This window comes from Lithobates pipiens, unplaced genomic scaffold (assembly GCF_037356315.1).
Source record: "Lithobates pipiens isolate NorthernLeopardFrog02 unplaced genomic scaffold, aLitPip1_a1.2 Scaffold_8, whole genome shotgun sequence".
NCBI classification, from domain to species: Eukaryota; Metazoa; Chordata; class Amphibia; order Anura; family Ranidae; genus Lithobates; species Lithobates pipiens.
The window spans coordinates 482,077,766-482,101,377 of NW_027507903.1; the positions used below are offsets into that span (position 1 = coordinate 482,077,766).

Consider the following 23,612-nt stretch of genomic DNA (forward strand, 5'->3'; position numbering starts at 1 on the left):
ATATCTACATAACTTTGGGGGTAAGATTTCTTTGTGCTTTTTGAAATAGTATGTTGTAAACCCATCTGGTCCAGGGCTTTTCCCCGGGGCCTAATCTGCTAAGGCCTTATTTATTTCCTCCTCCGTTCTGGGTTTTTATAGGGTTTCCCTTTAATTTTCTGTATTCTTAGGCATTCTGGCGTTTTTTTTAGAAAGTCATTTGTTTTTCTTCTTTTTTCCTCTACCTGATCCTCCTTCTGTTCTACTGAGTATAACCCTTCATAGTAGTTTTTGAATATTTCCGCTATTTCTTTTGTTGTATGGGCCATATCGCCTTTCCTAGTTTGGATTTTTCCTATATAATTTATATATTTTTTCTATTAAAGCATTCTTGCTAGATATTTAGTAGGTTTATTCCCCCCGTGATATCTTTCCCTGGCTATTCTATTGAATGTTTTTTTAGTCTCCTGTTCCATTAAAGCTTTTAAATCCTCTCTTTTAGTTAATATTTTTTATAAAGAGTTCTGTCTTGGTTCTGGTATTTTTTATGCTGTTGTTCTGCACTATATATTTCTTCCATTAATGTTTTAATTTTCTCAGATCTCTTTTTTTTTTTTTTTTTTTTTTTTTCCTTGTTCCTACCGCTACTAAGATCCCCCTGATGTAAGCTTTATGGGCCTCCCATAGGGTTTGCCCTGTAATTTCGTCTGTATCGTTTATTGAGAAATAATGTTCTTATTCTTTACGTACCATTTCATAACCTTCCTCATCGCAGATTAATTCCTCATTTAATTGCCAGGAAAAGGGTTGTCTTTGGTTTCCAGGGATTAACATTTTCATTCTTACAGGGGCGTGGTCTGATAGTGTTGTTATTTCTATGCTAGTTTCTATTACGCTTTTCAATGCTCTATGGTCAACAAGAATATAATCAATCCTGGAGTACGTCCCGTGTACATGGGGGTAAAACGTAAAATCTTGTGTCTTAGGGTGTTGTATTCTCCACACCTCTACCATTTGGCACGTGTCGAGTTTTTGTTTTATCCTTTGTAGTTGCACATTACTTGTCCCCTGTACACTGGACGTACTATTACCGGGTCCATACAAAAATTCATGTCACCCATCAGGATCACGTATCCTCTCTTAACCGGTTCCCGACCGGCGCACGCCGATGTACGTTGGCAGAATGGCACGGGCAGGCATATTGGTGTACAGGTACGTCCAGTCTTTATTGCCGCCCTGCCATCGCGAGCGTGCCGGTCAGGACCCCCGTGAGTCCGGTCGCGGGTCCCGCAGAGTCGATCACCGCGGGCATACCCGCGATCGTCTCACGGGGTGGTGGAACGGAGAAATGCTGTTGTAAACAGCATTTCCCCATTCTGCCTAGCAACTAGTGACGCTGATCTCTGCTCTATGTGATTGGAGCAGAGATCAGTGTTCACTAAATGAAAGCCCAGCCCCCCACAGTTAGTAACACACCCCTAGCAACACTTAACCCCTACACTGCCACCCACTAGTTAACCCCTTCACTGCTAGTGTCATTTACACAGGAATCACTGCATTTATATAGCAGTGATTGCTGTATAAATGACAATGGTCCCAAAAATGTGTCAAAAATGTCCGATGTGTCCGCCACAATGTCGCAGTCACAATAAAAATCGCTGATCGCCGTCATTAATAGTAAAACAAAATATGCCATAAAACTATCCCCTATTTTGTAAACGCTATAACTTTTGCGCAAACCAATCAATAATCGCTTATTGCAATTTTTTTTTTTACCAAAAATATGTAGAAGAATATGTATCGGCCTAAACTGAGGGAAAAAAAATGTTTTTTTATATATTTTTAGGGGATATTTATTATAACAAAAAGTAAAAAATAATGAGTTTTTTTTCAAAATTGTCGCGCTATTTTTGTTTATAGCGCAAAAAATAATAACCTCAGAGGTGATCAAATACCACCAAAAGAAAGCTCTATTTGTGGGGAAAAAAGGACGCCAATTTTGCCCCCTTCCTGACCAGGCCATTTTTTGTGATACGGCACTGTGTCACTTTAACTGCCAATTGCATGGTTGTGCGAAATTGTACCCAAACAAAATGTAAGTTCCTTTTTTCCCACAAATAGAGCTTCCTTTTGGTGGTATTTGATCACCTCTGAGGTTTTTATTTTTTGCGCTATAAACAAAAAAACCAAAAACAACAATTTTGAAAAAAACACAATATTTTGTAATTTTTGCTATAAGAGATATATAAAAAAACAAATAATAAAAAAAAAAAAACTAATCAGTTTAGGCTGATATATATTCTTCTACATATTTTTGGTAAAAAAAAAAAAAATCGGCACACTCACTGAAGCAAACGGCACGTACATGCAATTGCATGCATCAGTTTGCTTCAGTGCGCATGTGCCGATGGCATCGGCACATGCAAATACAGGGGATAGGAGATAATGTAGCAAAAAGTGGTCTGTAATGCCGCGTACACACGATAGGAATTTTCTCTGATAGAAAAAGCTCTGATAGTTTTCCAGACGGAATTCTGATGGTATTTAGCTCAAGCTGTCTTGTGTACACACAATCACACCAAATTCCGACTGTCAAGAATGCGGTGATATACAACACGTACGACGGGACTAGAAAAAGGAAGTTCAAGACCCAGTGCGCCAACCTTTGTGCTCCTTCTGCTAATCTCGTGTTAGTTGAAGTTTGGTGAGAGACAACTCATGCTTTTCAGACTCAAAGTGCTTATTCCGATCGTTGCTGTTCAGTTTGTGCTTGTGGGTTTGTATCTGGTTATCAGTGCGTGTAGTCAACTCGTATCTGTTTTTTAATGCGTTCTTGTCCGCTGGTTTGATTTCCGGCTCGCTCTTCACAGGCCTTGCTGTTCTTCAGTGCATTCAGTTACTTCGTTCTGACCAGCTGACCGTTTTGAAACCATGTTGTAGTTACGTGCTCGTCGTAGAGTTCGTGCTATACGGGGGCTTATTGTTGGGGTTCTTGCTTTGATAAAAGCCCAGTCCATGAACAGGGCGAGGACAGGTTCATGGACCAAGAATTGGTTACTCCAGCGTGACCAATTCTCTCATATGCCTCTGCTGCGTGAGATCCAGGAGAATAACCCTGATGATTTCAGGAATTTTCTCCGGATGACGGACCCAATTTTTCACCGTTTGTTGGTTTTGCTCACCCCTTATATTAGCAGGCAGGACACCTGCATGTGGCAAGCCATCACTCTGGATCAGAGGCTAGTTGCCACCTTGTGGTACTTGGTGACTGGGAGAAGTCTACAGGACCTCAAGTTCTCTACAGGCATCTCCCCCCAGGCTCTGGGGATCATTATTCCAGAGACCTGTTCTGGAATCATTCCGGTCCTGCAGAAGTACTATATTAGGGTAAGTTTTATCCTTTAACATCACATTCTATGTATTTATTTAATGTTTGCTGATGTTTTGTATTTATTCATCATTCCATAATTACCCTGATTGTAATATGCTGTGAATGTCCCCTTTGCCCTCATGCACTCTTGAATCTATTAATGCTCCTTTTCTGGCTTACATGCATATTTGCCTTTCCAGCAGGCTATCCTGGGCCCATACACATCTAGCCTAGTCATTTAACAATGTATTTTGTCAGCTCCATTGTAGTGCTTTACCCAAAACACCCCCTATAATGTGTACAAATGTCATTGTTGTCCTTAAATTCATGCAGAGTGTCAGAGGCTTTTTTTGGGCTCACAAACTCATTTAGAACCCTCCCCCCCCTAACATTTGGACAATGGGCCATCAGAGGGGGGTGAGGAATCTGATAAGTGGACCTTATTTCTTTGTCTTTAAATACACATTAAAATCAATGTTATACTGATGTTGGCCAAGAATGTTTGTTTAATCTGCTTGCAATGTTTATGTGCAAAATTACTAATTTTTTTTCTGTTTTGACTCCACAGTTTCCTTCAATGCCACAGGAATGGCAGACTCTGGCATCCCACTTTGCCCATCGTTGGGACTTTCCTAACTGCGCCGGGGCAATAGATGGGAAGCACATCCACATCGTCCCACCACACCATTCGGGGTCATACTATTTTAACTATAAGGGGTTTCATAGTATTGTGTTGATGGCGGTGGTGTCGGCGACATATGAGTTTCTATATGTGGACGTGGGGAAGAATGGCCGGATGTCGGATGGTAAAGTCTTCGCCCAGACCGAGTTCTACGGATGTCTCCAGAGCGGTGGCTTGGGATTGCCACCTGCAGAAGAGAACGTCGAAGGAGTTATGTTTGTTTTTCTTGCTGATGAAGCATTTGGTCTGGGCAATCACGTGATGAGGCCATTTTCCCAAAGGACCCTATCCCTGGAGAAGAGTGTTTTTAATTACCGGCTGGCCAGAGTACGAAGAGTCATGGAGAATACCTTTCGGATAATGGCCAGGCGGTTCCACCTATTTCTAACTGCAATCAACCTGGCGGAGTACAAACTGAACCACATTGTTTTATGCTGCTGCATCCTGCACAACTTTTTAAAAAGAAATGCTCCAAATTAAGTAGCCTCAGTTGGGCCTGAGGCCGGACTTCGGGAACCAACACTGACGACCCTGGAAGCTGTCCATCCTGGCTTGCCCCCACAAAGCGCCCGTGAAGTGCGTCAAAAATATGTGGAATATTTTATGGGTGGAGGGGCCATTGCTATGCCAGTTAATTTGTAAATATAAAAAAAAAAAAATGGTCTGTTAAGATCTTGATTTGGATTTACTGCTTGGGTTTATTTTATCTGTCTCCTAGGTTATCCTAGTGCACTTGTAGTGCCAAGTGGTTTTCACATTATTTACAGTGCCTTGCGAAAGTATTCGGCCCCCTTGAACTTTTCAACCTTTTTCTACATTTCAGGCTTCAAACATAAAGATATAACATTTTTATTTTTTGTGAAGAATCACCAACAAATGGGACACAATTGTGAAGTGGAACGAAATCTATTGGATTTTTGAAACTTTTTTAACTAATAAAAAAATGAAAAGTGGGGCGTGCAAAATTATTTGGCCCCCTTGTGTTAATACTTTGTAGAGCCACCTTTTGCTGCGATTACAGCTGCAAGTCGCTTGGAGTATGTCTCTATCAGTTTTGCACATGGAGAGACTGAAATTCTTGCCCATTCTTCCTTGCAAAACAGCTCGAGCTCAGTGAGGTTGGATGGAGAGCGTTTGTGAACAGCAGTTTTCAGCTCTTTCCACAGATTCTCGATTGGATTCAGGTCTGGACTTTGACTTGGCCATTCTAACACCTGGATACGTTTATTTGTGAACCATTCCTTTGTAGATTTTGCTGTATGTTTGGGATCATTGTCGGAAGATAAATCTCCGTCCCAGTTTCAGGTCTTTTGCAGACTCCAACAGGTTTTCATCCAGAATGGTCCTGTATTTGGCTGCATCCATCTTCCCCTCAATTTTAACCATCTTCCCTGTCCCTGCTGAAGAAAAGCAGGCCCAAACCATGATGCTGCCACCACCATGTTTGACAGTGGGGATGGTGTGTTGAGGGGGATGAGCTGTGTTGCTTTTACGCCAAACATATCGTTTTGCATTGTGGGCAAAAAGTTCGATTTTGGTTTCATCTGACCAGAGCACCTTCTTCCACATGTTTGGTGTGTCTCCCAGGTGGCTTGTGGTAAACTTTAGACAAGACTTTTTATGGATATCTTTAAGAAATGGCTTTCTTCTTGCCACTCTTCCATAAAGGCCAGATTTGTGCAGTGTACGACTGACTGTTGTCCTATGGACAGACTCTCCCACCTCAGCTGTAGTTCTCTGCAGTTCATCCAGAGTGATCATGGGCCTCTTGGCTGCATCTCTGATCAGTCTTCTCCTTGTCTGAGCTGAAAGTTTAGAGGGACGGCCAGGTCTTGGTAGATTTGCAGTGGTCTGATACTCCTTCCATTTCAAAATGATCGCTTGCACAGTGCTCCTTGGGATGTTTAAAGCTTGGGAAATCTTTTTGTATCCAAATCCGGCTTTAAACTTCTCCACAACAGTATTACAGACCTGCCTGGTGTGTTCCTTGGTCTTCATGATGTTCTCTGCGCTTTCAACAGAACCCTGAGACTATCACAGAGCAGGTGCATTTATACAGAGACTTGATTACACACAGGTGGATTCTATTTATCACCATCAGTCATTTAGGACAACATTGGATCATTCAGAGATCCTCGCTGAACTTCTGGAGTGAGTTTGCTGCACTGAAAGTAAAGGGGCCGAATAATTATCCAATAGATTTCGTTCCACTTCACATTTGTGTCCCACTTGTTGGTGATTCTTCACCAAAAATTTAAATTTTATATCTTTATGTTTGAAGCCTGAAATGTGGCAAAAGGTTGAAAAGTTCAAGGGGGTCGAATACTTTCGCAAGGCACTGTAAATAACACCCATTGTCACTGTAAACACCAACTTAATACAAAAAGTGTTATTGAGCATTGAAAGAAGAAGCCACACATTGTTGAGTAGAAAGCCTTTTACTCCATGCACATTCACATGTGCGTTTTATAAAACATTTGGCGGTAAAAAAAACACATCTTTTTTTTTTCAAAGTTTTACCTTGACATTTTTTAACAAATACAGAAACAGCCATGTTTTCAAACATAACATACACCACTCTGGAACTTACAAAGTTCAACATTGTAAAAAAGAAGGCAATATCAGACATTTTATAATGTGAAAGGTCTTGATCTTGCCTTCATCAGATGGGGTGAAATCACCTCCGTAAAAGCCAAATTTAGAAGATGCACACAAATTGTGATTCAAAATGGGGATTTCCTTTCTGATCCCATACCTAATGTCAACATGTGCTATCTCCCATCATCGGGGATCAATGGATGTGTTTTGGGGGTGTAACTACTTCCTCTCATCTACTAGAGTTGGGAGGAAGGGGTTGCACCCACAAAACACGTACATTGAAATCCCCTGATGGCAGATAGCACATGTTGACACACTGTGTGCATCTTCCAAATTTGGCTTTTAAATGGTATTAAAACTTTTAGGATTTATATTCTCCCTAGTATATTAATCATGTTCTTCAGTCTTTGTTCAATCTCCTTGTTTTTTTTCTTTGATAAGGTCCAAATCCCGACTACAGGACATGATTTCCTGGATAAGCTGCTGTGCACTGTCACTGGTGAAATTACTGGATTTTAGTACCACAACCTGATCACCTAAAAAAAAAAATACACACCATGTCTTAAAAATATGCAGGCAAACATCTATTACCTGAATCTGTGGTGTCTGACACTGACCTGTTGTAGTGCCAAATTCCAGCACTTCTTCCACCTCTCCTTTCTCCACATCCTGAGGTACCACACTACTATGCTCCCCTTCTTGAGGAGGTGGGGGGGTTCATGTTGTCCTCCGATGGAGCAAGTCTTTTCTCCCCTATGAGAATTAATCAAAAGGTATACTTAGCACAAAGATATTTGTGGCCAGAAATATGAATGTGAAACATTGCTTGGAAGTGGTGTACAATTGTCTGTTTGGGCAGAGTTCCAAGTCGAAAACATGATTAATTCCCTTTTAACCAAGCTGGAATACTTACCTGTTTTGGACAAGTTTCACACATGGGAGACACCTCAAGTATCCACTGGAGCACCTGTGTGGGTCACCCTAAAAAATGTGCTCTGGTGTCCCACACTAGTGCTCCTGAGTCCACATGTGTAAACAGCTGCTGAGTGTCCTCTCCTTACATTCCACTTAATTAAGTTTGCAATTCATTTTAGTTTCAAAGACATCTAGACAACAATGTCCTGAACTTATTTTAATACAAATTAGCATGACCAAATGTAGTTCACCCTGTATCAACTAAAAACAACGTATTTAGTTGGCAAACGAACAATGTTTCCTATGAACGATTACTGTGCCTACGAACATGAAAGTAGCCATTTAAAACTGTACAACAGTAAAGAAAAGCACATGGAGTAGCATGCAAGATAATAATCATAACAAGAACACACAAGTACTTACTTTTTTGAAGCACTTTCTTTATCCTTCTGTACTGATCCTGCTCCCTTAATTTTAGGTCTGACCAGCGTTTCCTTAATTGCTCCTTTGATCGTCGTATCCCATATTTCTGCCACAGACTCCTCACCACTTTCATCATGATTTTGGCCTTTCGTAGATTGGGCTTTGGGTACGGCCCATTCTTTCCATCATAGTCGGCCCTCTTCAATATGTGAACCATCTCCACCGTCTCCGCAAAGGACATATTGGAGGCCTTAAACCTCCTCCTGGATCGGGAAGTTTCGGCCTCCGGGCTTTCCTCCACGTTACTACTAGTAATAATCACCCGCTGTGTCTCCGCCATGTTCCTCTCCTACTGTGACAAAAGAGACGGGGCGGGAAATCTTCGGGAAAGAATGTCAGGAGCGGGCCACGCAGGCGGAGTTTCATGCCCGTGCAGTGTATATAATGTTAAGACGTGTGTGGCGTACGTACGCTCGGTGTGCTGAGGAAGGAGGAAGAATGTTGTAATGAAGGTAACATCTTAACTTTGGTACATCAGTGGCCTACACTGATTCTAGATTGAGGCCTAAATTGGGATAAGATTAGGAGAGTTTAGCCTGATATTTAGTGTTTTTGTCTTGTGTTTTGTCTTGCAGCAAGTATGAAACAATTCAAAGACCCTGAATTCATGTGCCACTTCATAGACAAATACAGGGATATGCAAAATTTGTAGGTGGTTAAAAACCCCTTATATCGAAATAAATCGGCTAGGAAGGCATCACTGGAGAAACTGCTGAAATATGTGAAGGCGCAGGTCCGAAACGCAGACATTGAGTTTGTGGAGAGGAAAATTGGTAGCTTGCGAAGCACATATAGGAAGGAGCTTAATAAGGTGCAGGCTTCCATGAGATCAGGAGCTGCGGCAGAGGATGTCTATGTACCCAGTCTGTGGTACTACAGCAGGATGCGGTTTCTGGAAGACCAGATGGAAGCCAGAAAATCGCTTTCTACACTTCCATCCACCCTTTCCTCAACCCCAGCTGAGGCTTCCGAGGACCAACCTGGGCCTTCCATCCTGAAAGAAGTTGAGGAGCCCAGCTGGAGCCAGGTATAGTATTTTTTAACATATTTAATGTCCAAAATGATTGTTGTTAACTAAATGTTATTCTTGCTAACAAATGAATGATTTATCAAAAAGTGTTTGACCTATCAATTGACAGTAGGGGCCAAAAATGAGTGTGACAAGAATGAAAAATGCTGGGGTCAGAATGATAGTCTTTTCTATTTATTAACATTTAATTTACAACAGTCATGAGCTGAAATTTGGGTGTGATTGATGAACCAAAAACTAAAACTATGTCCCTTTTTCATACACAGGAAGACCTCAGCCAGGACGAGGCTCTGGAATGTGTCAGCCAGGAGGAGGCAGGGGTAAGTGGAAGCCAGGAGGAGGTGGGGGTAAGTGGCAGCCAGGAGATGGCAGGGCCCTGTAGCCTCACCCAATCCCAGGTGCCTCCACTCCACCTTCCAAGAAAAGGGCCAGGAAGAGGAGTTACATGGAGGAGGCAGCACTGGGCCTGATTAAGGACGTTAATGTGGCCCTGAAAAGCCCCCCCCAACGCTGAAGAGGCCTATGGCTTCTATGTAGCTTCTAAATTGCAGCAAATGGAGGAGGGCCAACGCCTCAGGTGTGAGAAATTCGTTTTTGAGGCCATTCAGAAGGGGTTGAGTTGCCAAATGCCAAGTGATAACATGCACTTATGTATGCTCACCCATCCTCCTCCTGCCACAAGTCCACCTCCAGAGCCACAGCCTCCAAGGAAGGCTGCAGGGAAGGCTGCAAGGAAGACAACAAAGTGATGGCCTGAGTTCAGTATGGTTTGACAGAAGACGCAAGCTGTTGTAATACCACAGCCTGGGGACATATATGTCATCTGCTGCTGTTCATGATCCTGGGAGTCCTAGACCAGATTGTGGACTTCTCAAGCTACCAATTTTATTTTCCAAATAGTTGATGTGTGCCCTGGGGTAGAAAGGCTTTGCAAAGTCTAGCAGTTTCTCCAGCGTTGCCTTCTTTATTTTGTTATCAGCCAGAATAAATGGAGATTTTTTTTTTAAATACTTGCCTATGTGTTTTTCTTTAAATAGGACAGTTTGTTTTTGTGAGTACACATTGTATTTCAAAAATACAATGTCAAATTAACAAGGGACATCAACCAACTTTCTTGAGCTTCAAAAAGACAATATAATAATGTTGTTGTGTAAACTTGACACACAAAAAAAAAAATTATGGAGATGACTAGAAAATAATTTAAAAAAATCCCCCAAAAAGTAGTTCTTGATTAAAAAAAAAAAAAAAAACTGGTTAACTGGTCGAGTGATGTAAACCTTACGTTTTGGTGGGTGATGCCGGGTTCCGCCCATTTTTTCTCCCTCTTCCCTATCCTCTTTCTGTTCCTCCCCTCCCCCCCCCTTTTTTTTTTTTCTTCCAAGGGAGAAGGAAGGGAACCGTTATGGGGAATTTATATTGTATTGATATCGTACGGATATTGTTTTGTTTATAAAAATGGCAAGAATATATTATGTTGTTTTTTTGTTTTTTTTTATTGATGTTGTTTAATGGATCATGTGGTCATCAGAAAGTGTTTCTTATATATAATTATTATTTATAACCTATGTTCTGTATTTTTGCAATAAAAAAACAAAAAAAAATAAAAAAAAAATAACACCAAAAAAAAAAAATCCAAACATTATTATGAAGATCTGGCTTGAAAAACAAAAAAGATTATTCATGAGATCAGGAGAAATAGAAAAAATAAGTTTGTGAGAACTTTGTGAATACGAGCAGCAAAACAACTTCATTCTTCTAGCATTGTAAAACAGAAGAGAATGCGCTGCATTGAACTTTTAAAACGAATTCATCATGATGAATGTGCTATGTCCGATATGAACGGTAGTTTTACCAGACCGATCGCTTCCGCCTCGTAGTTGAATCTGAGCATGCGTGAGTTTTTGCACATCGGGAACTGCATACACACGAACTGATTTTTGGAAAGGAACACATTGTTATGTTGCATGTTGACCTACATGTTCACCAGCCATTACTGTTGCGTCTTTTTAACTCGCTGTTAAATAACATTTTTACTATATATATATATATATATATATATATATATATATATATATTTTTCTGCTTTTTTGTTTTTCCATGCTACTATTGCATTATTTCCCAGTTTGGCTATTAAAGTCCCGTTAAGGGGGACATTTTTTCCCATTCTCCATTACCATTTGGGATGTGGAGCCACTCTATTGCTCAACCTTACCTCAACATTCTCCTTTATGGTCCTCAGTGTTGCCTGTTTCTTTGTGCTTCTTTAAAAGAGCTTGAATAGCACATCTTGAAACTCCAGTCTGTTTTGAAATCTTTGCTAGGGAGAGACCTTGCTGATGTAGTATAACTACCTTGTGTCTTGTTGCTGTGCTCACTCTTGCCATGGTGTATGACTTGTGACATGCAACTGTCTTCCAAAACCTCACCTTAGTAGCAGAGTTTGGCTGTTACTCACCCAGTTTTAAGCCTCTTCCTCGTTGTTTCTGTTTCAGGTATGACTGTGTTTCAAACAACATATCAAACTGATGATAATTGGCACCTGCTTGGTATAGTTGGTTAATCATACACCTGCCTCTAATCCTACAAAATCCCTGAATGTGTGCACAAAATGTAAAAACTGATCTGGTTTGAAGTAAAAGGGTAGTCACACCAAATACTAATCTGATTTTGTAAAATAATAAAAATAAACAATAAAAATTTGGATTTTTGAAAGCATTCTTCCTTTATAGCATTCCTCATACCTGCCTAAAACCTTTGCAAAGTACTGTTGTAGCCTGTGCGCAACATCGTGGAAACATAGTAAATTGCCTGAGTATACGATTTGCTTGACAGCACAGGATCGATGTGCCAGTCTGAGCACATATCGAGTAAAAAGTTAGCGCCACTGTCTCCAGGGTCTCAGTCACTGTATATCAGAGGTCATTCTCACAATATTCTGTCAGTTTCCATCCTTACTTATTGTTAAGTATTGGTAAGGCAAAGGCATTAGGTATATACCTAAGTGTGTCCACGCTTTCTGGTAAGCGGCCATTATTTCTGGTGGTGGACTTTTCTCGTCACATATCTATATCTGGATATTCACACAAAGACTCACTTTTGTGTATCATTCACGTTCACATTGGATGTCACGTTTACATTGGATGTCACACGTTTGGACTTTATATTATTGAATATTTTTTTCCATTTTTTTAGGGTTTATATAGGACTTTACATTTCTCACTATATTATATATGTCACTTTATATATAATTTTTTGGAGTGATTTGTATATATATTTACGTCACTTTTATTTTAACACTGCACTTTGCCTTACCAATACGTTTTTCCATTACATCTTTAGTGCTGGCTGCTAACATTTGGACAGCGCGGTATATATATTTTGTTTCCATCCTTACTTAGCCTCCGGATCGTACTCTGCCCATATTCGCTTGAATTCATCCAAATGATGAGGGCCCAATATGGACCAATCCCGCGTCAGATAATCAAAATTATCCATAATGACTGCGACAAACAAATTGATGATCTGTAAAGATAAATGTAGAATAGCGCTGATAATACCCTCAGAAATGGCAGACATAAATAAAAACTGCATGGTTTCCATAGCAACCAATAATATTTATCTTTTTTTTTGTTTTTCCCTCAGGCTTTCATTGTTTTATGTTTCCCTGCTATTTGGATAGAGTATGGAAGGGTTAGGGCCTCTGTTTATTTTTGTGTGGTTCTTTAACAACTTGACTTCCGGAACATTTATCCCCCTTCATGACCAGGCCATTTTTTTGCTATATGGCACTGCGTTATTTTAACTACAAATTGCGTGGTCATGCAACGACGCACCCGAAAAAAATACATGTCATTTTTTTCCCTCATAAATAGAGCTTTCTTTTGATAGTATTTGATCACCTCTGCATTTTTAATTATTTGCACTATAAACAAAAACTATTTTGAAAAATATAAACAAAACAATACAGTGCCTTGAAAAACTATTCATATCCCTTGACATTTTCCATATTTTGTCATGTTAAAACCAAAAACATAAATCTATTTTATTAGGATTTTATGTGATAGACCAACACAAAGTGGCACATAATTGTGAAGTGGAAGGAAAATGATAAATGGTTTTCAAATCTTTTTACAAATATGTGAAAATTATGGATGCATATGTATTCAGCCCCCTTGATACCCCTAACTAAATTCTAGTTGAACCAATTGCCTTTAGAAGTCACCTAATCATCTGTGTGTAATTTATTCTCAGTATAAATACAGCTGTTCTGTGATGCCCTCAGGGGATTGTTAGAGAACCTTAGTGAACAAAAAGCATCATAAAGGCCAAGGAACACACCAGACAAGTCAGGAATAAAGTTGTGGGTTAGGTTATAAAAAAAAATTCTAAGCTTTGAACATCTTACGGAGCACTGTTCAATCCATCATCTGAGAATGAAAAGAGTATGGCACAACTGCAAACCTACCAAGACATGGTCGTCAACCTAAACTGACAAGCTGGGCAAGGAGAGCATTATTCAGAAAAGCAGCCAAGAGGTCATTCGGGAGGAGCTGCAGAGATCCAATTATTAGTCTCACATTCCACAAATCTGGCCTTTATGGAAGAGTGGCGAGAAGAAAGCCATTGTTGAAAGAAAGCCATAAGAAGTCCCATATGCAGTTTGTGAGAAGCCATGTGGGGTACACATCAAACATGTGGAAGAGGGTGCTTTTTTTGGCCTAAAAAACAAAATGCTATGTGTGGTGAAAAACGAACACTGCACTTCACCCTGAACACACCACCTCCACCGTGAAACATGGTGGTGGCAGCATCATGTTGTGGGGATGCTTTTCTTCAACAGGGACAAGGAAGCTGGTCAGAGTTGATGGGGAGATGGATGGAGCCAGATACAGGGCAATCTTAGAAGAAAACCTGTTCGAATCTGCAAAAGACTTGAGACTGGTGCGGAGGTCCACCTTCCAGTAGGACAACGACCCTAAACATACAGCCAGAGTTACAATAGAATGAGATCAGACCATATTCATGTGTTAGAATGGTCCAGTCAAAGTCCAGGCCTAAATCCAATTGAGAATCTGTGGCAAGACTTGAAAATTTCTGTTCACAGACGCTCTCCATCCAATCTGACAGAGCTTGATTTATCTTGCAAAGAAGAATGGGCAAAAAAAATTCAAGGAGTATGAATACTTTTTCAAGGCACTATATTTTTTTTTCTGCTATAAAGCATATCCAAGAAAAACATTGAAAAAAAAAATCATATTTCTTCATAAATTTAGGCCAATATATATTCTGATACCTATTTTTGGTAAACAAAAAAAATCCCAATAAACGTATATTGATTGGTTTGCGCTAAAGTTATAGCATCTATAAACTATGGGGTATTTTTTCGTTTTTTTTACTAGTAATGGCGACAATCAGCGACATCGACAACAGCGGGACTGTCATATTGTGGCGGACATTCTGACACTGACACTTTTTGGGGACCAGTGACACTAATACAGTAATCAGTGCTAACAATATGCACTGTCACTGTACTGATGACACGGGCCGGGAAGGGGTTAACATCAGCGGCAAAGGGTTAACTGTGTGCCTAGCCAGTGTTTTACTATACTGTGTGAGGTGCTTTTTACTAGGTGAAGAGATTAATTTTATTCCCTGCTTTGCAGAGACACAGGATCCATGTCTTCCCTCCTGTCAGAATGGCGATTTGCCTTGTTTACATAGGCAGATCACAGTTCTGTCTCTCTGCCTGATGATCCGTGGGTGCCAGCAGACATCGAGTACCCTTCACCCACCGACTGGTTTCCGCTGTGTGTAATCACAGTGGAATCAAGCCCCTGGCGGCGGGAATGCGCGCCCCCTACCCGGAACTGTTGGATCACACACATATATATATATACATGATCCAGTGCACAGGTGCCGCCCTGTAGCAGTAACACTGCAATAGGGCGGAACGATAGTGGTTAATGGATTGAAAGTAAACCTAGATGTTAGGGCTTAGAAGGCTGGAAACTAATCTAGAGCAGGGGTCTCCAAACTTTCTTAATGAAGTTTATTGTCCAATAGACTTTAGGGGGGCTGGAATGTGGCCAGTGGGAGTAGAAAATATCCTGGATTCACTGGTAATAAACAATTCCCCAGGCTTGGTGGAGAGTGGGAAAAAATTAATTACATTGCAAAGTACTGTTGTAGCCCATGCTTGCTTGTGGTCAGTAGGAGAAGGAGGAATAGTGCCCTATACTGGTATAAGTGGGAGGAATAGTTCCCCATTTTTGCTATTAGTGGGAAGAATAGTGCCCCATCATTGGTGTCAGTGGGAGGAATAGTGCCCCATCATTGGTGTCAGTGGAAAGAATAGTGCCCCATCATTAATGTTATTTGTGAAAGTAGAATTGCCCCATCATTGGTACTAGAAGGAGTGATAGTTCCCCAAAATTGGTATTATTGAGAGGAATAATGCCCCATCATTGATGTCAGTGGGAGGAACAGTGCCCCATCATTGGTGTCAGTGGGAGGAATAGTGCCCCCTTGTTGGTGTGTCAGTGGGAAGAATTATGCCCCACTGTTGATTTCACTGAGAAGAACAGAGCATTAGCATGAGCCCAGATAATTGAGAATGAGTCTTGATGACTCACTAAAAGTCATTTTTTTGGTTCCAAGATCAGGAACGGGGAACTAACCTAAAGGATTGGGATGAACCTAGAGAACAGGAAATTAACTTAGAGGGTTGGTTATGAGTGTCCAGAGGTTGCTAGAGTTTCCTTCAGCATTGGGCCATTTCTGCCTCTCAGATAAATTTCCACTGACACCATTGATCTTTTTAGCTATCTGTAAGGAGGTAATTCTTCCCAATGACCACAAGTGTAAGGACCATTCTTCCCACTGACCATCACACTAATGTATCACGAGTTGTAGATTTCTAATTTTTAGCAGGGGTTCCCCTGAGATTGGAGAACTATTTCAAGGGTTCCTCTGTGTTGACAAGGTTGAGAAAGGCTGGTCTAGAGGAATGGAAATTATAGTAGGGGATAACTCTACAATATTGGGAATGAACCTAGAGGATTAGGGATGAACCTAGAGGGTTGAAGGGTTAACTTAGAGTATTGAGGATTAACATAGAGGATTGAGGATGAACCTAGGGAATTGGAAATCAACCTATAGGACTGGGAATGAACCAAGACGATTTGGAATGAACCAAGAGGGTTGGGAATACATTTAGAGAATTAGGGATTGATATTGAGGATTGGGGAATAACCTAGAGCAGTGGTCATCAACCCTGTCCTCAGGGTCCACTAACAGGCCAGATTTGCAAGATAACTGAAATACATCACAGGTGATATCATTTGCTGCTCAGTGATGGCAGTATTCTAGAATGCATCTCCCCAAGGTAATACATAAAACCTGCCCTGTTAGTGGGCCCTGAGGACAGGGTTGATGACCACTAACCTAGAGGATTTACGGCTGAACCTAGAAAACTTAAAATGAGCCTAGAAGATATCAGAGTCAAACAGATAATGACTAAACATAAAGGTTTAGGGATAAATCTAAAGAATTGGAAATAAATCTAGAGGATTAGCATAAGTTTAAGAATGTGTCTACATACTATGGTTAGTAGAGCAGGCACTCACCAAGAAGGCGCAGAGCATGTAGAAGCTGATGAAGTAGAAGACGGCAAAGCTGCTTCCACAGGAGAAGTCATCCTCGGATGTTGGGGGATTTTCAGCATTCCGGTCACACATCTTGTTGGGAAGACAAGCCAACATTATCTCCTGCCATGCTTCACCGGTAGCACATCTGCCAGAATAATGCCATCAACCAATGAGGTCAAAACAGAACCAAGGACACAAATACTAAGTAATTGTGCTGTAGTCTACAATAATGTTTTACAAGAAAAGAGTATGCTACAAAGTGGCCAACACAAACAAAGCACTGATTACTTTGCCTCAGAGAAGGGGCAATTTACATGGCAATTAACATTGGTGAGTATTTTCATTTGTCATAGAGAATTTCATATAAAATATACAAAGGGGGATAATGAAGACACATCTATTCAATAAAGTCAGTACAGTAAGTATTTAGCTATACATTGGCTTTCTACATATCTGTGCAATACAGAGATTGTAAGATCTAAAAATTGTAGTGACCCAATAAAACACCTGACACTATGAATAAAACATTCTAGAACTGCAAATTTTCATCTGCAGCACTATTCACCTGAAGAGCAGCAGAACAGCTTGAGGGAAGGTCTGAAAATTATTGTTCCTGTTAATTTCCGTTGTGTCGTTAAGAGCTATTTTCCCAAAAACCTGCAGAGGAAAAAATGCAAATCTTCAGATGTCTGCAATACAGGGGACAGAATTCAAAAATTGCATTCATTAGTCAAAATGATTATTGATGTGTGCCCCCAGGACAGCTGCAAAATTAATATAAACTGTTAAGAGAAAAATGAAACAAATCAAGAGAACAGAAACAGACAGGGAGTGGGAGAGAGCGAGCAGAGAGAAAAGAATAAACAATACAGAGGAGAGAGAGTGGTTTGTTGGGAAGTATCAATGTGGAAATTTTGAGTTTAACCCTTTCGCTGACAGTTTTTTTGCACACGTTTTAAAAAACATTTTAAGTAGAAAATCTAAAACCCTAAATATTAGTGCAACATTTTATTAAGGAAAAACTTTCAGTATAAAAAATACACTGAAGTTAATTTTAAGGTACACAAACATATGCTATTTTACCCAATTTCTGTAAAATATAAAAGAGGCTGCACTGAATAAATAGATACCAACCATATCAAGCCTTAAAGTTGCGCATGCTCATGAAACAATGAAGAACTTAGGTAACCAACATTTTTAAGAGGCTTTAACCACTTGACGCCCCGTGATGTACCCATACGTCAAGGGACGTTCAGTAGTTATACCAGGATGATGCCTGTAGCTACAGGCATCACCCTGTTTTTTTTTTTTTTGGCCAGCGGAGTACTTTAATTTAAAAGCAATCCTAGCAGCCAAATAGCTGCTGGATTGCTATTACAAGTGGCAGGAGGGGGTGACCCCCCCTTCCATCGCCTTTCTGGGCTCTCCCAACCCTTCTGGGACGGCTGACCATAGAGCAGCCCAATCAGCTCTGTGGTCTAAGAAACTAGAAGCGACAAATATTTTGTCACTTCCAGTTTCGCCAGTTGTAAACAAACCACTACTGGTTGAAAAAAGCATTGGATCATACTGATCTTGGTATGATCCAAAGCTTATAAGGGCTGAGGAGAGATATGGGGTCTAATAGACCCCAGACATCTCAGTAAAGAGGACCTTTCACTGTCCATTGCTATCACAAAAGATGTTTACATTCCTTGTGATAACAATAAAAGTGGTAAAAAAAAAATTAAAAGGTACAGTCTAAAAAAATAAATAATAATAAAAAAAGTAAGTCCCATGTCAGTACATAAACAGCAATCGCACCACACATCTCGGGTATCACCATGCATAGAGATGGGGGAACAGTTTTAGTCGAGCATAAGTTCGGCCAAAACTTTGACTGTTCAGGGGAACATCCGAATTTGCAGTTAGCTCGATGGGATGTTCGCCTGCCGAGTACCCCATAATGCACTGCACGCTTTACAATGCATTCAAGAGCCCTAATTGGCACTATCAGAGCCCTGATTGGATGTGATGATTACTTTCTCCAATCATGGCTCAGTACTCATAGTCCCACTCCACACTATAAAAGCTAACTTCCCATAGCCATCTCTTGTAGTGTGTTGGAGTGGAGCTAGAAAGAGCAGGGCTCGTTTTGCTACTAGCAGTTAGTGTGTTCACAATTCACTCATTGTGACTCTTGAGTGCAGCGTGTTATGCCGCGTACACACGACCAGACTTATGTCCGACAGACTTCCGAAGGAGTTCTGCCGGAGTTCCGACAGAGTTCTGACGGACTTTTCGAATGAGCGAACTTGGCCACACACAATCACACCAAACTCCGACGGATTCGAACGTGATGACGTACGACTGGACTCGAATAAGGAAGTTCATAGCCAGTAGCCAATAGCTGCCCTAGCGTCGGTTTTAGTCCGTCGGAATAGCATACACACGAGTGAATTTTTTGGTAGGAACTGGGTCCGGCGGAGTTCCGTCGGAAAAATTTGAAGCATGTTCCATTTTCTAAAGTCTGTCAGACTTTTGCGAATCAAAAGTCTGTTGCAGCCCACACACGATCGAATAGTCTGACGGAATCATTCCGTCAGACTTTGGATGTTGAAAAGTCCGCTCGTGTGTACGGGGCTTTAGTTTATTGTTAGTATAGTGTGTGAGAATAGCATGTCAGTGTAGTGCAGTATTTAACACAGCTTTACATAACATTTAGTGCTGTATACAGTGCTGCTTATACATTTTGCTGTATGTTTGGGATCATTGTCTTGTTGGAAGATAAATCTCTATCCCAGTTTCAGGTCTTTTGCAGACTCCAACAGGTTTTCATCCAGAATGGTCCTGTATTTGGCTGCATCCATCTTCCCCTCAATTTTAACCATCTTCCCTGTCCCTGCTGAAGAAAAGCAGGCCCAAACCATGATGCTGCCACTACCATGTTTGACAGTGGGGATGGTGTGTTGAGGGTGATGAGCTGTGTTGCTTTTACGCCAAACATATCGTTTTGCATTGTGGGCAAAAAGTTCGATTTTGGTTTCATCTGACCAGAGCACCTTCTTCCACATGTTTGGTGTGTCTCCCAGGTGGCTTGTGGCAAACTTTAGACGAGACTTTTTATGGATATCTTTGAGAAATGGCTTTCTTCTTGCCACTCTTCCATAAAGGCCAGATTTGTGCAGTGTACGACTGATTGTTGTCCTATGGACAGACTCTCCCACCTCAGCTGTAGTTCTCTGCAGTTCATCCAGAGTGATCATGGGCCTCTTGGCTGCATCTCTGATCAGTCTTCTCCTTGTCTGAGCTGAAAGTTTAGAGGGACGGCCCGGTCTTGGTAGATTTGCAGGGGTCTGATACTCCTTCAATTTCAAAATGATCGCTTGAACAGTGCTCCTTGGGATGTTTAAAGCTTGGGAAATCTTTTTGTATCCAAATCCGGCTTTAAACTTCTCCACAACAGTATTACGGACCTGCCTGGTGTGTTCCTTGGTCTTCATGATGCTCTCTGCGCTTTCAACAGAACCCTGAGACTATCACAGAGACTTGATTACACACAGGTGGATTCTATTTATCACCCTCAGTCATTTAGGAAACATTGGATCATTCAGAGATCCTAGCTGAACTTCTGGAGTGAGTTTGCTGCACTGAAAGTAAAGGGGCCGAATAATTTTGCACGCACCACTTTTCAGTTTTTTATTTGCTAAAAAAGTTTAAAATATCCAATAGATTTCGTTCCACTTCACAATTGTGTCCCACTTGTTGGTGATTCTTCACAAAAAATTAAAATTTGATATCTTTATGTTTGAAGCCTGAAATGTGGCAAAAGGTTGAAAAGTTCAAGGGGGCCGAATACTTTCGCAAGGCACTATATATATATATATATATATATATATATATATATATATATTTTACAAACAGTCCTCAATTTAAAGTGCATCAAACACCACTTTTCAGTGAATAAAGTGCATACAACTCTACACATTTCCCAGTATCTACAAAAATTTGGGTAATAAGCCCCCCCATCATGCCTGGGAGGCCAACAAGGAGAGACAGACCTTCCTTCCCATGCCACTATTAGGGGGACAACAGCATCTGTATTCACAGGCAAAGGTGGACGTGGTCCATCCTCGGGCAGGGCAACTTTGTATCTGTTTAGTGATGTTTGAGGGAATTGAAGTAGGTGTGGCGCTGTTCATTTGGTTTGTATACCAGAGAAAATATTCCTAGGATTAATAAACCTTACCAAATAGACTTATACCTGTGTACGTGATTCTTGTCAAATTAATAAACCTTACCAAATATTAATATGTAGAAAAATGTTAGTGAATAAAAAATAACATTTTTTTATAAAAAAATAAAAGTTTTTAAAAAAAAACTGTGAGTCCAGTAAAAAACACTCTTCATTGCACTTTCCAATGCACAAGGTACTGTATGCGGCCATGGAACCTACGGGAGTCAACAATGGACTGTACTTCATACTCTTCATGGTTATCAACCTGTACAGGGTGAGGATGTGGCACCAAGGTGGTAAAGTGGTTGCAGACCAAAGGTTTTAATAAGGAGACTGAATTTTGTCATCCAAAGGAGAAGTAAGACTGGTGCGAACCGTAGCCAAGATACAATCAGGAGGAATCACAGGAACCAAAACCAACTCCGACTTGGAAGTGGAGGAAAATTGTCGTGACAAAGCATCAGCCCTTACATTCTTAGTACCAGGTAAGAATGAGACAATGTAATTGAAACTAGACAAGAAAAGAGCCCATCGCACTCTTCTGGGAGGCGTTTAGCCTCAGACAAGAATGTTAGATTCTTATGGTCAGTAAGAATGAGAACCGTCACAGTGGTACCTTCGAGGAGATGTCTCCATTCTTTCAGGGCTAAAATGATCGCTAACAGCTCTCTGTCACCAACCTCGTAATTGCATTCCGCAGGTGACAATTTTTTGGAAAAGTAGCCACAAGGATGCATAGTGCTCTCAGAGTTAGGATGTTGAGACAGAAGGGCACCAACTCCAGTCTCAGAAGCATCAACCTCAATGATATAAGGTAACGTAGGATCAGGATGTGCCAACACAGGAGCAGAAACAAAGGCAGCCTTGAGACTCTCAAATGCCTTAATGGACTCCGGAGAGCAACTCTGTGGGTTACCGTCCTTTCTGGACATATCAGTCAGGGGCTTGACTAGAGATGAGAAGTCACGAATAAACTTCCGATAATAGTTGGAAAAGCCAAGAAAACAATGCAGGATGTAAACCCACGGGTCGGGACCACTGTAGGACTGCTGAAAGTTTCTTTGGGTCAATAGAAAAACCAGCAGTGGAAATAATATAACCCAGGAATTTAACCTGTTCACAATGGAATTTGCACTTCTCCAATGTACAACACAAATTGTTCTCTTTAGTTTCTGAAGCACACGACAGACATCTATGTGGTAGATCTCCAGGGACTTGGAAAATATAAGGATATCGTTGAGATAACCCACCACACATAACTGCAACAAATCTCGGAGGACATCGTTAATAAATCCCTGGAAAACTGCCAGGGCGTTACAAAGGCCAAAAGGCATTACGAGGTACTCATAATGGCCCGTTCTGGTATTAAATGCAGTTTTCCACTAGTCGACCTACTTAAACCTCACAAGATTGTATGCCCCTCTCAAATCAAGCTTTCTAAAAACCGTTGCTCCCTTGAGACGGTCAAAAAACTCTGTAATCAATGGAATTGGATAGGCATTCTTAATCGTGAAATTATTGAGACCCCTGCAATCAATACAAGTTCGCCACTCTTCTTCTTCACAAAGAAGAAACCAGCACCAGCAGGAGATGAGGATTTGCGGATGAAACCTAGAGAAAGTGTGTCTGTAATCCCATTTACTCGGTGATCACAGCGTGCTCCACGCGCACCCTGTAGGGCGCTCGCAGGGAACTTGCACAGGGGATGCCGTCATATGACGGCCTCCCGGGAATTCAGGTCCGCGCTGTGGCCGTCATGCGGCCATAGCGCTGATGTCAAGTGGTTAAACAGGTACCCAGGTTTGCAAGATCTTCTAAAGCAGACCAGAAGAGTCTGTAGCCATTTCAGGCGGTCATACACAGCCAGTGTTCGGTTGGTTGACATGCCACGGGAATTATACCTGCCCGTAAACTGCCTGATTTGTGACATGCCCACCAGGTGGAACTCAACTTTGGCAATGTTGCAGCGGCTGCGCATACAGCAGAGGGCCGTAAACATGTACCTGTGTAAGTATGGCACAAGATAAGGCTCAGGGCACCTTGGTTCTTTTTCCCCACACCAATGCCTGTTTATAAAGGATGCATACACTGTACTATCACTATTTGAGAAGGCTACAAGGATTGTAAGCCGTGACAATGCATGCATCAGTGACACAATCCCTCTTGTGTTCCTGCTGGAGCAGACTTTGCAAGGTATTATGGACTGAGCACTCCAGGTAGAGCAGCAAGAGGAAAAGGAGGACTTCCTTTCCTCTCAAGACCCGCTTTATGCAGACACCATTCTTGCGACACCACAAAAATACACAAGAGGAGAGGGAGGAGCAGGAGGATTATGGCAGTTTTGGAGGCATTGAAGCAGAGGAAGACATACGTCAAACCTTAAGAGATGGTTTTCAGTCCCCATAAACCTTGGGAGTAATACATGGCTGGCAGGGCCGGACTGGCATACTTGGATACCAGTAAATTTCCGATAGGCCGCCTGCCCTGGGGCCACTTTGAGCTGCAGCTAACTGCTGCGCTCCCCTCCCTCACTCTCTATCCTATGTGTCATGGAGTGTCCTATGTGTCATGTGGTGTGTGTCATGGAGCTGGCTGGGTCTGTGATCGGCTGTGCTGTAGCAAGGTCCCGCCCCCCTTGACTGACTCGTGTGATAGTAGATGGAACACTGGATTCAATCACACGGTCTAGGGGG

General features: G+C 41.3%; 1 protein-coding gene across 6 annotated transcripts in view; it reads right to left on the minus strand.

Annotated features, from left to right (window-relative positions):
- CACNA1C (calcium voltage-gated channel subunit alpha1 C) overlaps positions 1-23,612 on the minus strand; it is a 628,086-nt gene that overhangs the window by 87,742 nt on the left and 516,732 nt on the right. For all 6 annotated transcript variants that reach the window (XM_077468880.1, XM_077468877.1, XM_077468876.1 and 3 more), the window contains 3 exons: positions 17,269-17,360; positions 16,683-16,848; positions 12,452-12,579 (listed from right to left, as the gene is read on the minus strand). In XM_077468880.1, the coding sequence (XP_077325006.1) occupies positions 12,452-12,579; positions 16,683-16,848; positions 17,269-17,360 (386 nt within the window). The remainder of the gene's footprint in view (positions 1-12,451; positions 12,580-16,682; positions 16,849-17,268; positions 17,361-23,612) is intronic.